Here is an 18,823-nt window from a genome sequence, read left to right on the forward strand (position 1 = left end):
GTGAGTTTCTTGATTTTGACTTTTTCATTTAGATGTTGTGCATCTACATACAGTGCCTTATAAACATCACAGTCCTAAAAGCTGGTTTTCTTGTGTCTGTTTTGGTGAAGGTGATTGCTGCTGCAAAACGAGGCTTTAAGGCAGTTGGCTTTGAACTGAACCCATGGCTGGTGTGGTACTCCCGTTACAAAGCCTGGAGGGAAGGTGTTCATCACACCACATCTTTTTATATTTCAGACCTTTGGAAGGTGAGAACTGGTCAGTCGTAGCATTTTTGCAGACTCATTTTATTTATATTTGTATTTATATTAAGACAACATGATACTTAAGAATTTTAAAAAGTCAATATTCATTGGAACAACCCTGGTTTTTATATTGTACCACCAATGAAATCAGTCAGGTACATAATAATAGTAGTGATATACAGTAGTACTAAAATAATTTATTGTCATTTTCAAAAATAAATTATCCAAATTACAATGCTTTTTTTAAAATTGAAATTTCAAAGAAACTTTTTGATCTTTATATACCATATCTGTTATAAACTATAATTAATACACAGGGAAAATCCAGTGAATTCGATTTCTAGTGGTTTTTTAATTTTGCCATAGCTGTATGCACAAAAGCCATGGTGTCTCGAGTATGGTGGCAGATAGAGCTTAACGTGCTGCAGTTCAAGAAAACACATGCAATTACAAAAGATGCCACTGAATTAGGAAAATATCTTCATCCATTTGACAGCACATGTGCTTCAAATCTTCACAACGCATACACGTATAAAAAAGGCGCTGCATTTTCCCACTATGCAAACAATTTACGAAAACATGCTGCAAAGAGACATAAATACATGACGGATGCCTCTGTGCCATGACTTGTACTCAGTGAAGTTGTAGGTGATCTTTGAAAGGTGAGTTTTCTGTTTGTTTAAATTAACAGATTAGCATAACATGTTAGCCTAAACAACCATAACATAAATAGCCGGTTGTGTCATGGATTAGGGTCTACTAAAAACATTTTCTTTGTGTTCCGAGCTATTTGCAAGTGTTGTGAGAAAATTTAGCATGTTTTTGTAAAATATTTGCATTGTGACAAAATGCAGCATGTTTTATTAATTTGTATTAATTTACACAAGTTTAACATGTTCTTCTTTCATAGGTCAGTTTTTCAGAGTACACCAACGTGGTCATCTTTGGGGTACCTCAAATGGTATTGTTTTGAATTTTTAATATTAGTATAAAAATCTAGAAGCAGATAAATGAAAGTTTGTTATTTGTATTCATTTTTTAATTTTACAAAAACAAATGCAAGTGTTTAAACACCAAAGCCAATTTTTTATATGTAAAAAAAAATCCTACATTTTTTTAAGTATGCATGTTTACTAACCGACTAATATTATTATTTTTTTATCCATGTAATAATGCACCTGAGAGACATTGTAATTGTTTCCTCCACAGATGGAGCAGCTTGAAGTCAAACTCCAAACAGAGCTCCAGAGTTCAGCCAAAGTAGTAGCTTGTCGCTTTCCTTTTCCCACTTGGACTCCTAATGATGTAGCTGGAGAAGGGATTGACACTGTTTGGGTCTATAATGCCAAAACATTCAAACTTCTCATTAGAAATGATAAAGACAGTGAAAGACAAGAGGTGTCACTTCAGTAGCGGTGAACTACAACACCAGTTGCTTCTTTCTTCACAACATTTGTCTGTTATGTAAGCTTGTAACATTCAATTTTGAATTTAACATATGGCTGTCCTCTTTTTTAGTATAATATTCCTTATTAAAAAAAGTATTTGGTGAATTTGTATTGTAGAATTAAATGAATTTTGTATATTTGATCATAATCTTAGAGATGCATTACATGTAATGCCTAAATAAGGATGAGATAGAATTACATTGTCTTTCAACATGACAACATCCTTATTCTGACATGTACTTATTAAAAACTGAATGAAGATGCATCATCTTGCTGACTTGTATAACCTGATGCTTTGAAAGATTACCGCAAAGTATAAAAGTGAATAATTCCAATGAATTAGTTTGATACATAAAGGGATATAAAGCACTCAATGGTCACAGTTAAATCGAGAGCTGATTCTTTGTTGTTGTGAGTCTGTTTTTGGTCCTGGACATTAGTACAGTTACATGGCAGTATGGATTCTATGAAAAACCAACCAACCAAAATAACATCAACTTGACTGATTCTGTTGTAATTCTTTTAATAGGCCAATGTTGGATCATCTAGAAAGACAATGATCCAAAACAAACTTTAAAATCAACAAAAACAACCAAAAAAAAAAGTCACAGCACAGAAGCCATGCCATCCAAGTTTGCTGACCTTTAACTCTACATAAAATGAGTGGGTGAACTGAAGAGGAAAGAGCACCAACCTGAAAATTATGCAGAGATTGAAAAATTGTCCATGACCTCTTTCTAGGTTGTCCATCAAAAAAAAAGATCAGCCTTGTTAGAAAATTGAGACTGTACAAACAATTGAATAAGGGTATTTTCATTTCATTTAGAATTACATACACAGTTGAAGGCAAAAATCTATTCTAATTAATAATGATGATTGAGTTGACTTTGTGTTCAATATATTATTTCTATATTGTTCATATATTCTATTGAGTCATATGATCTTTGAGTGAAAATTTGAATAATTTTTATACTTTTTTTTGAGTGCCTTGGACTCATAATTTTGCTGTTTATCTTCATGTATCCCTTACACAAAGAGCAATGACACATTAATTACCCCTGAACCACTTTTTGTTTGATAATTTGGATTTTCCAAGCACCGTTTATTAGAACAAGGGAATTTTCATAATATTTCCTATATATATTATTTTTTTCTATAGAATGTATTTTAGTTTAGCTGGAATAAATGCTGTTTTAATGATTAAACCTTTTCAAGGTCAATATTATTAGCACCCTTAAGAAATTATTTCTGATTGGCTACAGAACAAACCATTGTTGTCTAATGACTTGCCTATTAACCAAGTTAAGCCATTAAATTGCACTTACCTGAATGCTAGTATAATTATCCAACAAAATAACTCTCATCATGGCAAAAACTAAATAAAGTAATTATGAAAACTTATATAATAAAAATAAAAATGCTCTAATAAGGAGCATTTATTTAATTAAAAATAAAATAATAAGCATACAACATTTTTTATATTCACTTCAAAAGAAATTTTAAAAATTGCGAAATAAGCCTGATTTTCAATCGCAGAAAATGAAAACATTCGTTGTTCTGATGAATTGTCATTTTACAAAAAAATTATACAAAAATACACCACTAACCTGACACACCAACAGCTAACAAGGCTACATTGTAGGGATCGATGGTCAGAATTTGTCAATTTAATTATATTTATTATTTCCTTTTATTTCTTTTAGTTTAGTTAGTATTAATACAGTTCTTAATAAAAACCAATATTTTTAAAGGTCAAAATTATTAGCCCCGTTAAGAAAACATTTCTTTTTTGATTGGCTACTGAACAAACCGTTGTCAAATAACTTGCCCGTTTAACATAACTAAACGAATTAACCAAGTGAGGCCAATAAATTGAAGTTTAGTATCTTCTACTGGTTAAATATGATGTATTGTCATCATAACAAAGACAAAATAAATAACTTATAAAACTATTCTGTTAAAAATGTGAAAAAAGTTAAACAAAAAAAAGTTCTTGGGGAATATTAAAAAAGGATTATAAAAATATTTTACATGATACTATACACAGGGTGTCATGGTGGCGCAGTGGGTAGCACAATCGCTTCACAGCAAGAAGGTTGCTGGTTCGAGCCTCGGCTGGGTCAGTTGGCATTTCTGCGTGGAGTTTGCATGTTTTCCCCATGTTGGCGTGGGTTTCCTCTGGGTGCGCCAGTTCCTCCCACAGTCCAAAGACAAGTGCTATAGGTAAATTGGATAAGCTTAATTTTCCGTAGGTTAAAGTATGTGTCTATGAGTGTGTTTGGATGTTTCTCAGAGATGGGTTGCAGCTGGAAGGGCATCTGCTGCATAAAACATATGCTGGATAAGTTGGCAGGACAAAGCCAAAAGAAAATGAATGAACAAATGATTCTATAAACTTCTTATAGTCTAATATATGAATTATTTGAATATAAAAATAATTTGCTGACAATATATATATATATATATATATATATATATATATATATATATATATATATATATATATATATATATATATATTACATAGTTTATATTCCCTTTAAAAGAAAGAAATGTTTCATGAAATAAGCCTGATTTTCAATCACAGAAAATCCTCAATGTTATTCTGACAAGTTGTCCTTTTACAAATAAATGAATATACTAGAGTACAGATTAACAAGTTTACATTGTGGGGATTAAATGTCAGTACACTACACAGTATTTTATATATTTTTCTTCTGGATAATGTTTCATTTCTTTTAGTTTAGCTGGAAATAATACAGTTGTTAATAAAAACAAATATTTTTAAAAGGTCTAAATTATTAGCCCCATTGAGAAAATACTCAAACCATTGTTGTCAAATAACTTCCCTAATTAACATAACTTAATTAACAGGGTTAAGCCATTAAATTGCAGTTTAGTATCTAGTAAATGGTCAAATATGACGTTTTGTCATCATGGCAATAGCAAAATAAATTATTTATAAAAACTATTATGTTAAAATGTGAAAAAAGTTAGACAGCTCTTATGGGAAATATTTGAAAAAGAATTATAAAAATATTATGCATGATGTATACACTTCTTAAATTGTCATTCTTCTTATATTCTACATTTATATTTATTTATATATACATATTTTACAGTTTATATTTACTCTAAAAGAAATGAATATTTCGTGAAATAAGCCTGATTTCCAAGCCCAGAAAATCCTCAATGTTATTCTGAGTCCTTTTACAAATAAATAACTATACTTATAGGATGACACACCACCAGATTAAGTAGTCTACAGGGATCAAATGCCAGCATTCAAACTGTTGCTAACTAACCTATAACAAAAAATAAGCACATGCAAATGTCTATCACGATAAAAGGAAGGTGTGTATGTGTGTTTGAACCAATGACTGGTTTGAACCACTTGCCCTGGTGTGACCGGATTCAAAGTCCCCTGCCTCACCCCCTTAACGTATACGTAAACTACAAACATTGCAAATTCGTATTATGTTCATATAATAAATAATAATGAATGAAGTTAAATATACGTGAACATAAACTGCGCATACCAAACAAAAGTACTGAATGTTAAACGCATCCAGTCACCAACGGAAAACACCAGAAAGTGTCGCGTTCTTTGCGCACGCGCACTGCACTGCCGTAAATCGAAACCGTAGCAGCACATTCACATCCAGAGGCCACAAACATGTTCAGCCGAGCAGTAATGTAGTCGGCCAACAAGTAGCTGGATCAGCGCTATCCGCGAGCACTACACAAAGAAAAGGCTTCCAGTCCGGGGTTATGCGGCGTTCATGCTTGGATCGATGTCGTCATGCTGTATTTTAGCCTGGTTGTGAGCTGATAATTGTGTTTTGTTTCGCGGCGAGTGTTATGTGTTGACTGTAAAGAGGACAGTGCGTCACCGTTCAAGATGGACACTGCCGAAGAAGGTAAGCTGTCTAGACACGGAGGCTTTCAGGCTGCTGTCTATTTGCTCGTTTTTGCTTTTTAAATGTTTCTTGACTGAAGTTTATTTGTCGTTATGTTTTGATTTGGACGCTACGATCAACAAAACCAGCATCTGTAATTGATCTGGCCTTTGCAAGCTAACAAGCTAATGTTTTCCTGCCAGCTTGGTCTTTAGTACAGCTGTCATAACCTAACGTTACACCTAGCACGTCCGAATAAAGACACTCATTTGCGTTGGAACTTCATTTTGAATTCATGAGATGCCATTTATATTTTCTAAATCACATTATTCTTGTTAGCTTAACTGTAACGTTAGCCGTTGTAATGTGAAGCGGATGTTTGTGATAATCTGGCCAGGTTTAAACGCACCTGAAATACGATAGCATAAATGTAATATATAAGATCAGTGATATCACTTATACCACGTTTGAAACACTGCCTGCAATGACATCTCATTGATTTTTGACATGTGAAAGTTGTAGTTGTTTCAGATGTTATCCATTATAATCCAGTTAAGAGTTTTGCTATTATTTTAGCAAGAGTTCTAAGATAAGCCAGATATGGACTGACGAGAAATCAAGCTATACTCCTGCATGCATTAAAACCTTTTGATTGTATATTAGTATATACTGAATATGATATTAACATATATTAAGTATCAGAAAGCATAATCAAGTCTATTTTTTGTTGTTGGGGTAATTTCAATCCTTTTTATCCTCATTTATTTTGATGCATTCTACATACTTTTGTTAAAAATGTTTTTTTTTTTTGTGCATGTTTTCTGGCAGCTGATATATGTAGGGTGTGTCGATCTGAGGGAACCCAAGACAAACCCCTCTACCATCCCTGTGTGTGTACTGGAAGTATTAAGTTCATCCACCAAGAATGGTAAGAGCTTAGTTTATTGTCAAATTCACTGTTATTATAGTCTGTTTTTTGGGGTGGTCAAACAGTATGAAATGACTGTTAACATGCTAGAGTTTGTTGTTGTTAAACTCAGGAACAGGATATTTAAGTCATAAACAACACATGGCTTTTGCCTAAAGGCACTTTATTATTATTTTATTGTGGTGGTTGCTATAAAAATTTAAATGAATGTAATTTGAGCAGTTATCAATGCTGAATGTCCTGCAGTGATGATAATTCTAGGTGTCCTGGAATTGCCAAAATGCATTAAAAAAATAGCCGTTGCAAAAAAAAGGGATTGCTAGCCTTAAAAAAAATAATAAATAAAATAAAAATTTGAGTAAGATCTTATGGTCACAAATGACTTGCTGTGCTCTAGCAAGTCAACAAGGCCTAAGCATAACTAAGTTGATTTGGTGAAAATCTTGGTGAATTCAAAAGATATTTTAGCTTTTCAAGTCTGCTTTTATTTTAATGAAAAACAGTGAAAACGGTAATGTTGTGGATTATTTTTACAGTTTAAATTAAATTGCAATGTGCTGGCAAATTATCCTTCAGTAAGTAGTCTAGTATACAGATTTTTCTGCTCAAGTAATATTTGTTATCAAATGCCTATGTTGAAAGTTGGTGTGTTGCCTTATAGGGTTTTTACGATTATAAACAAAAAGGTTAGAAGAGCAGCATTTTTTTTTAAATCTAAACCCTATACATGAATAAAAGTGTTTTTAAAGGGATAGTTTACCCAAACATTAAATTAATTTACTCAAATGGGTACAATGTTAGATTAACAAACATTGACACAAACAAGTTAAATACACAAGGTCATGGTAGTCTGTTCATATTGTTGATCTAACTTTTGTATTTGAACTGACAGCTATTAAATATTCTTTATCAAGTATTATATATTCTTTATCAGACAAACTTTATAGACCCAGAAAAACTTTTAAAGAAAGTGTTTTATCAATTTAAATAATCTTTTCTAACATTTTAGTTTTTTTACCTAAGCATTCGATCGACTTTGATTTTATTACACATGTACATCATGTTATGTTGATAGTGTATTGTCCTAGTAAAAGTCATTAAAGGCCATCCAAAATGTTGCATCCTCCTTAAACATTAAAAATCCATGTTAGTTTTTTTAGTAAATAATTTTTATTGAAACTGTGGACCAATGCTTTAAAATAAAAACTATATACGCAAAAAAAAAATTATATATATTTATACATTTATATATACACAAATATATATACATTTCACGCGAAGAAATAAATTTCACTATTTGGAAAGAATTCATAAAAATTACATTCAATAAGATGAATTGTAGGAGATCGATAAAATATAATCAATCAATCAATCAATCAATCAATCAATCACAAGCATTGATTAATAGAAAAGAACAAAGATTCAAATAAAACAAATCAAAATTTATGGTTGTCTGGGAGTCTGCAAGGACTGCCTGCCAGGAGTAATCAAATGTAAAATAACAGTGTATAGTGTATCTTCGTCATATATGCACATAAATGAAATTAATCTTTCTTAAATTACAAATATAATTTATTTTGCCTTAATTATTTAAAAAGGTTTGAAATGCTCACACAATCACATGCTTTAAAAACACATGCAGATGAATTGATCAAATCATGGTTAAAATTTGCGATGAATAAAAAAAAAATCATGTATGCTTTGAACCGTGCTCTTTTTAGCCTGTAATATCGTAATCCTGTGTAACCCTGCAATTAGACTATTGTGGATACGCACATTGCGAAATCGATTCTAAAACAATATATTGTGCAGCCCTACTGCTCATGATATATTGTGGGATTATTAAGTGGAATGAAAAATGTAAGGAAAAAAGACACCTGCCATTTGAATGACCTGAGAATAGGCATGAGCCGGTATAAGAATCTGACGATATGATAACCTTGGATAAAAATATCAGAGTTTCACGGTATTGTGATTACTGCTCTAAAATATATTCTTTTTAAGTGTTTGTTTGGGTAAAAAACACAAAAATTTCCCCCTTTAAAAACAATATATTTTATTTTTTTGAAAGATGTAAAATATTATGGAGCAGTCAACATAAGTAATAAGCTAAGTAATTCAAATGGATTGCTGACTTCTGCTGTCATCATTTCTTTCAAAATCAAAGATTTCTTTACAATGTTAAACAGCATCTTTAGATATTTTTTCTTCTTGAGATATTGTTGTCCTAAAAAAAAAAAAAAAAAAAAAAGGAAATCTAACTCTTAAAACCTTGACTTTTCCAAAACACAGTATACCTTGAAAACGGTTATCGTCCCATACATACCTATGTATGAGCAAATTACTTATTTTTATTTTTGGGTAAACTATCATTTTAAAAACATTGATCCAAACACCTTGTTAAATTGCTGTCATAGTAGCAAGAAAAAGACTGAAGCTCTTTTATTGTATTGAAATGAATGAGAATTGAGCATATTAATAAAAAAAATAAAATTAGAAAAAGCAACTTTTTTTTGACAATTCGGCTTTTCTTTCTAAGACGAAGTGTCTGTCAGCACAGCAGATTGTTCCCTCTGATAGGGAGATGTAGGTTAACCTTTCTATCGGGCCAGTTATTTTTGTTAGGCTTTGTCTTCCTTTTTTGTTCTTTTCGGTTGCTGAATGGAAACAGCCAGCAACATTCATTTGACCAACTGACAAGCTGTAACTCATGAGCTCAGGGGTCCTCGTCAGTTTAACGCTAACCAACTATTAAAGTCCAGCGGTTGTTATTCCATCCTTGTGGAAATGGGAAACTGAAGCAGGATTTTCAGTGCTGTTTCAGGCATGTCTGATCGCCATCCTAACGCCCGCTTCCTGCCCCCCTCTTGTGTTTTCACAGCTTGGTGCAGTGGCTTAAACACAGCAGAAAAGAATACTGCGAATTATGCAAGCACAGATTTGCTTTCACGCCAAGTAAGTAACCCATTCTCATTACATTCTTCAGGGGAGGTAAAGCTATGAACGACTCTATACAGTCACAATGACCTCGACCAGCCTGTTCAATAGCAGCGTTTGTGTGCTTCAGAGCGATAGGCTTCTATGGGTTGAGTCATGTGATCTGAAAGCACCGCACTCGTGTTTGTCTGACGTAGACACTTGCTTAGGTGAAAAACACTTTTTACGCCCACAGTGGGTCCAGAGTGAATCCTAAAGGGTTTTAATTTAGATTTTGGCAATGCTCTTCAATCGCTTCTAAACAAAAATGTAAACACAGGTCTTTTTATTTGTAAAGACTATGCATTTTATTGTTAAACTTAATATGATATGGCATGAAAAGTAGAAATAATGTGAAAAATTGTGATTATGGGGTAGTGTAATTGGTTTGACATGAGTGTGATTTATTTAGATGCAGGGGCGGACTGGGACAAAAATTCAGCCCTGACACTGTAGCCACACCAGCCCACATGACCACACCGACAGACACGCACATTTACTACTTATATTGGTGTACAGATATTTAAACATTTAATGTATGTGACTGGAAGAAAAACAACCCGTTTAGAACAAATTCATACATACAGTAAAACTAAATTAAAATAATTTAAAGTCCGTGTGCTGTCTGTTTACCATTTGTCTGCTATTTATGATAGGAGTAACCTGTGAATGTGTATCACACACACACACACCTTTACACACAAATGGACATGCAGCACTACATTCAGCATACTTTTATTCACAAATAACTATACTTGTCATTCTCTGAAGTGTTGTTCTTTATTGCCACGGTCCATAGACTATGTTGGCTTCTCCTTGTTTCTATTTTGACAGTAAACACTTTGTCTGATTCTACATCTTCTCATCCATTTTAACTCTGTAACTCTGCAATTTTAATATGCCTGTATGGCTGTCTGAGATTATACTTGTTCCTCACCCTTGCCTGACTCTTATTGTGTCCATGCTTCTTGCTGGTCTCTGCAGTCACTGTGTCATCATTATTTGAATAACTGCTTTTGCTAGGCTTGACTCATTCTAGTTTTTAATAAATATGTGCTTATGAAACAATTACAGGTGACCTAAAGAATAAATATTAACAATTATGGCCTATTCTACAGTTAAGTTCAAATGTAACTATGTAGACTTAACTACATTTTTGTCATGTGTTCACCTCTACTGTAGAGTTAACTACTAACCCAAAGTACAGTGTGTAATGTTTTTTTTTGTTTTTTCTACCTCTACCACACTCCTCCCTGTCTCTGCTAGGCCTACCGTAGCATCCTTTCTCACAGCACTGGTATTGGCAACACCCTAGTTAATAAACACAGTATAGGATGTTAAGATTGCAGCAAAATGTTTTCTTACTGACTGCTCTGAACATTTGAATACCAGGGGTCTGCAGGTTTATTCAAATCAAATTTAAAACATTTCAAGACGCTTTTGAGACCATTAAGAATACAATTTTAGACTTATACAGGGCTTTTTTTAAAGGATTTTTTCTAATGGTCTGGTAACTTTGGTAAATAGTTTTTGTATGAATGGAATATCATGTAAAGGGTTGTGTTGCTTTATTTTTCCTTCCATGATTAGAGAATTTAATTTGGAGAATTTGCTGAAAATAATGTAACAGCTGTTATAAACTGAATCTCTTTGCAATAAAAAAAATTGATTTGGCCAGATTGGGTAGCTTTACTTGGATAGAGGGAAATTAAGAACAGTTTAAAATGATTTAAGACCTACAACACAATATTTCAGTGAACTCAAGACTATTTAAGGCCTAATATATATATTTTTTTTAATTTAAGACTTTAAGACCCTGTGGAAACCCTGTATACAAATTAATACAATTAAGTAATAACAGTAGCACCGAAATGAATAGAATATAAAGCAAAAATGTAAAAAGCAGCAATATTTGTGTGTACCAGCAGATTTGTACATTTTTAATCCTTCATGATATATAGTTATTTGTGAAATCATGCTGAAGTGTTGCTAGTGCTGCACCTCTATTTGTGTGTAAAGTGTTGTGTGTGTGTGTGTGTGTGTGTGTGTGTGTTTGATACACATTCACAGGCTCCTATCATAAGGGTTAATTCATTTTTAAATAGAGCCACAGTGTTAAAATGGCAAACATGAGCTTCTATTTTGAAGTGTTTCTGGCAACCGGTGATCTCATACCCCTTGTTGATTGTACATGGAAGTGTTTTAGTATCTTTATTTGTATTATTTTTTTTTCTGATTCCTTAATTTGTTTATTTTAATTTGTTGTAGACCACACCAACCCACAAGGATACCCAAAGTGATTGCTAGCACTTGCATACTCAGTACTTGTTGGAAACTTTGTGGAAAGAATAAAGAGTCAAAATAATTCTGGATAGATTGAATCTCATTTTCCCTGACAATGAGATGATTATGTGCTGTAACCTATGCATGTATTTAATGTATAAGTTTAAAGACTAGCTATGTATTCAGAGTTCACAACAAATGCATACAGTACTGTGGCTATAGCTTTAGGTTCTTTTGCATGTTAGAATATATTCCTAGTAGCATACAGCAGTCTGTATACCAGAAATCACGTTATCTGCTGATAATGACATATTAAAATGTGCGGGAGTTCTACGCTAAGCTGACAACTGTTAAACACAATGTAGTCACTGTGTTTAATGCACTGTCATAAACTGTCAGAAGTAGCGTGAATGGAGAGACATTTACTTGGTATGTTTTAGTATAATGACTGAGATTACATTTTCTGTTTTCTTACCTCCTCTACTGCGCTACTGTCCTCTGACGCAGCAGCCGAATGTTCCAGAATATTTCAGTAATATGCATTTGGCAGCGTCTGATTTTAGAGCCCTTTTGCGCTCTTTCTCGGAGCTTTTCGGCACCGCCTTTTCTTTTTACGGTACATCTCTGACAAATAGCTTGTGTGGCACTTATGGTTTGTTTTACATTCTTGCTAGATTTTGATTACGTCCGCATAACCTCAGATTGGGTCGGCCCCTCTCGAAACCAGCCGGCCGTCGCCGATTGGACCAAATGCGCAACATTTATTATTTTTATTATTATTATTATTATTATTATTATTATTATTATTATTATTATTATATCATCATAATATCACATCTTGTAAGAGATAAAAGCTTGTAAAAGCATGTAAAAACAATACATATTAAAAAAATAAATAAATAAAAAAAACTGATCAGCCCACATTTAAAAAATGGTCCGGCCCTTCTGGCATTTGCCAGAATTGCCAGATGGCCAGTCCGCCCCTGTTTAGATGTATTTGCTGCAAGTAGAATGAGGCTCATCATCCTGTGTTTTTATACTGAAGGTTTTTAAAGCAACACTGCAATTCAGGATGTAAAATTTTAGAAATTGGCTGTCGACAACTAAAAAGATTAAGTATTGTGGATATTCTGCATTTTTCTGTTAAAATTGCAGAAAAACCAAAAACCAGCAATGAATTCTGGTATAGTAAATAGGAAAAATATTTATGGCACTGTATTTTCCAGATATCGTTTTCCATAACATTCCTACAGTAATAAAGCACAGTAGTAATACATCATGGCGAGGCAGTGGCGCAGTAGGTAGTGCTGTCGCCTCACAGCAAGAAGGTCGCTGGGTCGCTGGTTCTAACCTCGGCTCCGTTGGCGTTTCTGTGTGGAGTTTGTATGTTCTCCCTGCCTTTGCGTGGGTTTCCTCCGGGTACTCCGGTTTCCCCACAGTCCAAACACATGCGGTACAGGTGAATTGGGTAAGCTAAATTGTCCGTAGTGTATGAGTGTGTGTGGATGTTTCCCAGCGATGGGTTGCGGCTGGAAGGGCATCCGCTGCGTAAAAACTTGCTGGATAAGTTGGCAGTTCATTCCACTGTGGCGACCCCAGATTAATAAAGGGACTAAGCCGACAAGAAAATGAATGAATTAATGAATGAGTAATACATAATTTTGTTGTTAATATTTATTGTTGTAATTATTAATAGTGGTAAAACACTTTCTTTTATTCAAATTTTATAGTCGTATTAATATACAGATGTTTAAAAATTAGAAGACCTCCTGGAAATGCTCATTTTCTCTGTATTTAAGTTATATTTGGCGAGTTAAAATGTATTTTTTTTGGTTCAAAGATTAATTAGGGGTGTGAACCTACACTGGTCTCACGGTTCGGTTACGATTATCATGTCATTCAGTTTAATCCGATATCTTGGTACATTATGGTGCATTGACGATGCTTTCCATCCACAATTATATATTTTTCTTCACAGCACAGCAATTCTTGATTTTAATTTTTTTAATATATTTTGTTTATACAGTATATTATTTGTAATACAATTTTGTCTTTTAATACAAGCAGTCAGACATATTACCTCACTGTACCTTTAATTTTACCTGGTCAAAGAAAACACAATTAAAATGTCAGCGATGTTCACCAATGAGTGACAAGGACACTTAATAATGCGCAGGAACAGTCTATATGTGCATAACAAAGCGTACATCTGATTCGTGATGGACACAGTGGAGAAAACTTGCTCTACAGACACACTCGTGTCAGGATCCACAAGTATCGCTTTAATAGCGTTATAGAAGAGGAAAAGCTACCTTACAAACATGCCAGCTGTTCAAAGGTCCAAAGTGAGGGGTACTCACAGTATGTACAGTTGCCTTAAACCGTGCCATAGTACACTTGTCCCCTTTTCCCCGATGGCCTGCACTTACATTGCTTCCGAACCGCAGCTTGCTAATGTCATCGATGATCCGACTGTTCAGTTTAACAGGAAGAGAAGCTTTCTCACTCAGCACAGTGGAGATTGCTTTAGTTATATCATTTTGTATTATTCTTAGTCGTATGGGATGCAGTGACATGCAGTTAAATATTTTGCCGTACAGATCCACAACTTTAGAAGCTCATAAATTATCATAATATCCTCGTGCAACAAGTATTAGGAGGTCTGCTGAGGGTGCAGCTGACGTGCTGCGAGGGGTTTGCATCTTTAATAAACTATGACAGTTTGTGTTCATTGAAAAGTAAGAATGACTAATAAATCCAAATAAAACATTTTCTTTAAAGTGATGTCTTGTCTTTGGTTTCGGGCTCAGGCACGCTTTGCACTCACACTGCAAGCGTACCGTGCCAAAACCCAACCGAACCGCTCTCTGGCACACCTCTTCCAACTGGGCCAGAGCCAGTCAACTGTATCACACCTGAACCTAATTCAGAGCATTCACACTTGTCAAACGAACCGGGAAACGTGCCTAGGCACAGTTCGGATAGCATAGTGTGAGCGCACCCTAAGAGTGAAATAGTGTCTCTTGGTCTCCCTAGCAGTGAAATAGTGTCTCTTGGTTCTGCTGTTCAGTGTCAGTTAAAAACTGTCTTATAAGCTCACAGTGAATTGTGCACAGTTATCTGTGTTTTAAGTAGTAGCATTTTAATTACTTGTCCTCGCCTCGTTCGAATAATATTCTACCGTGACAAAGCGCATATGAGATAAATGACGTCAGTTCATAGCAACCGGTGATGATCTATTAATCCTTAACTGAATTGTCTACATCTGCATCGCGGTGTGCTGAAGAAACAATACATTTTGACACCCTTGATATCTGTAAATGTAAAAGTAAAAAACTTAAACCTCAAGGTTTTGTTGATTTTAAATTGCAAGCTCAGTGTTTATGTATTATAAAACTTGGAATTCAGTTTTTGTTAATCCAAATCATGGAGCATGTAAGGCAGTATCTTTTGCTGGAAAAAAAGCAAAATGAAGTATTCATGTGAATAGATTACATCAATGTAAACATGCAAACATAGACAAATGTTGATCTGACAGAGCGAGTTATGAGAATCTGTGACATTCATGTTTAAAATAATTCAACTCAAGTGGAAAATTAGGTGAAAAACAAACTAGAGCAAGGAACCTGGTGCTCCGCATTTGTGTGAACCCAGCATTAGTCACTATTGTCAACAGTTTGTTTGCTTCCCATCTGTGTTTATGCAGACAGTAATTGTTGCTTTGATTCTGAGGTCTTTGATGAGATAATTGAGACGCTTCTGCCTCTTCCGTGTTTCTATTTGTAGAGTTATGGCTTGTGCCATTTCAGAGCCATGATTTGATAGCAAGATACACATTGAACAACTGTGAAAATAACTCGATAATCCTAATAAGTCTGCTCTCCAGTAGTTTGCGAAGGATCTTGAGCATCTTAAATCGAAAATCTCCAGTTCTCAATACTGAATGTTACACTTTTCTTACTAAAATGTTCACCTGTGATTAATTCTAAGTCCTTTTCTCTTCTCATTTCAGTCTACTCTCCAGACATGCCTTCACGGCTCCCAGTGCAGGACATTTTCGCAGGACTGGTCACCAGTATAGGCACAGCAATCCGATACTGGTTTCATTACACGCTTGTTGCCTTTGCTTGGCTGGGGGTTGTACCATTAACAGCATGTAAGTGATGCTGAAAAGCCGCAGTCTATCTGTGTTTTGTGCATTGCATGCTGTGTTACTCATATAATGTTCACCTTTTCCTGCAGGTCGCATCTATAAGTGTCTGTTCACTGGATCTGTAAGCTCGCTCCTGACTCTGCCATTAGACATGCTCTCCACGTACGTACCAGACAGGACAGCTCTCAGGTTTTCTCCTTAAAATATTCATTTACGTTGCAGATCAGCTCATTGTGAACTCTGGGCATGAGGGGTTATTTCAATCCTCACTGCAGTCCCGGGTTTAGCTGTGGACATGTGGTTGCGTGGTGAATTGTAATGGTTAGATATTTCTGTAGTGATAAGTGAATCCTCGTCCTCTGCAGAGAGAACTTGTTGGCCGACTGCCTGCAGGGCTGCTTTGTGGTGACCTGCACCCTCTGCGCCTTCATCAGTCTGGTGTGGCTGCGGGAGCAGATTGTTCACGGTGGAGCCCCTTTATGGTTGGAGCAGAACCAGCAGCAACCTGCCAATGCCGCAGGACCGCCCAATGAGGTAAAATATCAATGCAGTGTTACGCCTCTTTTCGTCAGACTGAATGCAGATCAGCTTCAAATTTAAACGGACTTAGATTGTCTAATAGACAAGCTATTAAAGTTGAGTTGTTAGATTAAGTATTTAAACAAATTGTATTATTATTATTGTACAGTTTCTTTTACTTTGTTATTGCTACATTAATTTACTAGCTTTAAACCTTTCAGCAAAAGTTTGAAAATGGCTTTAAAAGAAGTCTCGTCATCAAAGCAGAGCTGAATTACTTCAGTTTTCAGTGCCATAAGATCTTTCATCATTTTATTATGCTGAATTGGTATTCCAGAAACCATTTTGCTTCTTAATTTTACTCGCCATGAAAAAAAGCCATAGAAGCATCGCATGGTGTTAAACACAATTTATATTTTGTGCATATCTTTTTTTTATACTATATTTTACAGCACAATTCCTGCTGTTAAGAAACCATTTACTATGCTTCAATAAACACTTAATTTGCTGCTTATGTATAGTAGTTAAATTAAAGTAGTTTAAGCTAAAGTAGTTTAACATATAGAATAAGATCATGCAGAATGTGTAAATGTTCTATTAAACAGCCATTATCTTAATAATAGGCAGGTAATAAGTAAGGCCATTTTTTGCTATTTCTGCTCAGAATTTTGAAAAGAAAATCTGTGGATTTATATAGAAAGATTTTAGGAGAATCATAAGTAAAAACTTGTATATGAAGTAAAAAAAAAAACAGTAGCTTTTTAACTTTTATTTCATCTTTACAATGCAAATGCAGCTTGGTTCATTAATTGGTAAACAAAGTAAGTCACTTATATAAAATATCTAAGACACAAAATATACTTTACAAACTGTATTGTAAATAATTCATATGAGCATTTTCATATTTGACAATAATATTAATGAAATAAATTTAAAATTGAATAAGTAAAAAGTTACACAAGTACATAAATAGACTCAACGATGGGCTAAAAATCTGTAAAATCAGTGAATTTCTGCATGCTTAGATTCCAGGTGGGACTAGAAGCCACTTGTTAATAGTCAGAATTGGTACTTGAACTAAAGTATTACCTGTTGTATTTCAGCAAATAAAACATTCACATCTTGAATTAAGTAGAATATTTGTTTAATTAATTGAAATTGCAAATGGTAGTGTGACTGCAGTGGCTTAAATATCATAGAGTAAATGTATTTAAAGGAAAAGCAATACAATTTGCACTGTAAAAAGTTATAACCTGGAAGTGTTACTCTAAAGAACCAAATTCCCATTTTTTAATAACCGATTTAAGCAATATTTTTGTTAGAATAAACCCATGCATGGTCAGTGATGTTAATTCTGTCTTTTTTTGGCTTGAAATAAGCTAATTTAGATATATATTTTTGTGTAAATAGTCATCGAAACTGGCATGGCATTGAAAATAAACATTTTTTGTGCATGCAGATTATTGTTTTTTTTAAATATTTTTCAAAATATTTTTTGGCCAAAGAATGAACAGTCTTTTTAGGTGGCCTAATCTTCCTTAATAAACCTTTTCACCAGCAACTTTTTTTTTTATACACAGTGTGAATGACACTCTAGTTGCTGCGTATGTCAGCTAAACTTTCTGAAGCTTGATATTCTTCAGAGACTAATTAAGGAGGTTGCGCCGTGACCCGCTTTGTTTACTTTGCGTCTTACTATAATTATCATTTTGATTTGAGCTCAACACAGTAGCCTGCCTGACCTTCTGTCATTCTCAAATCCCTCATTATCCCCTGAATCTCTGGACGCCATTCTCTAACCAGAATAGCTGTTTGTTTCCACTTGGATTGAATCAGATTCAGTTTTCTCTCATGTCAGTGCTTTACCACAAGTTGACTCAGTCATAGGGGACAATTCTCTTCATCATTAATATAATATCTCATCCATCAGGCCCCTGGCCAGGGTAATGGTGGTGCTGAGAACCAGCCCATGCCAGCTCCGGCTGAACCTCCAGCAGAAAACGCTGCAGCTGCTGAGGCTCCTGACCTCCCCGCTGATCCTGCTGAAGAGATGGAGCTTGATAATGAGGATGAGGATGATGGAGGAGCTGAAGATGTGGCAGATGCTAACAATGGAGCACAAGGTACAACATGATACTTTAAACTATTCAGGAATCTCCTCAAAGGGCAAAAATTGAGGATGACGATGTTTTTAAAAATCTAGAAATTTGAAGGGAGTAATTAGGAATAGTTTTAAGTTATTTAACTGAAATATCTAATGTTTATAATGATATCTAATGTTTAAATGTGTATATGTATATATATTTTTATTTTGTATTAACTTTTATTGAAATATGAAGTTGTTATTGAAGTTATTATTATTTAATGTGTAT

The 18,823-nt window shown here is 34.3% G+C and overlaps 2 protein-coding genes across 9 annotated transcripts in view; both read left to right on the forward strand.

Moving 5' to 3' along the window:
• atpsckmt (fATP synthase c subunit lysine N-methyltransferase) overlaps nucleotides 1-1,958 on the forward strand; it is a 52,319-nt gene extending 50,361 nt beyond the window's left edge. Inside the window, exons 2-4 of one of the 4 annotated variants that reach the window (XM_087239296.1) lie at nucleotides 6-248; nucleotides 1,156-1,206; nucleotides 1,455-1,958. In XM_087239296.1, the coding sequence (XP_087095422.1) occupies nucleotides 33-248; nucleotides 1,156-1,206; nucleotides 1,455-1,658 (471 nt within the window). In that variant the 5' untranslated portion in view covers nucleotides 6-32 and the 3' untranslated portion in view covers nucleotides 1,659-1,958. 4 annotated transcript variants of the gene reach the window in all.
• A 3,398-nt stretch (nucleotides 1,959-5,356) lies between these two features.
• The window catches only part of marchf6 (membrane-associated ring finger (C3HC4) 6), a 37,725-nt gene continuing 24,258 nt past the window's right edge, over nucleotides 5,357-18,823 (forward strand). For 2 of the 5 annotated variants that reach the window (XR_015477325.1, XM_087238399.1), the window contains exons 1-7: nucleotides 5,357-5,613; nucleotides 6,421-6,520; nucleotides 9,402-9,475; nucleotides 15,792-15,935; nucleotides 16,022-16,094; nucleotides 16,298-16,466; nucleotides 18,382-18,574. Coding sequence is in view for 4 of the 5 variants with exons in the window: in XM_087238399.1 (XP_087094525.1) it covers nucleotides 5,595-5,613; nucleotides 6,421-6,520; nucleotides 9,402-9,475; nucleotides 15,792-15,935; nucleotides 16,022-16,094; nucleotides 16,298-16,466; nucleotides 18,382-18,574 (772 nt within the window). In the remaining variant the exon portion in view is untranslated. 5 annotated transcript variants of the gene reach the window in all.

The sequence above is a fragment of the Danio rerio genome, chromosome 2, assembly GCF_052040795.2.
Source record: "Danio rerio strain M-AB ecotype USA chromosome 2, GRCz13ab, whole genome shotgun sequence".
Taxonomy (NCBI): Eukaryota; Metazoa; Chordata; class Actinopteri; order Cypriniformes; family Danionidae; genus Danio; species Danio rerio.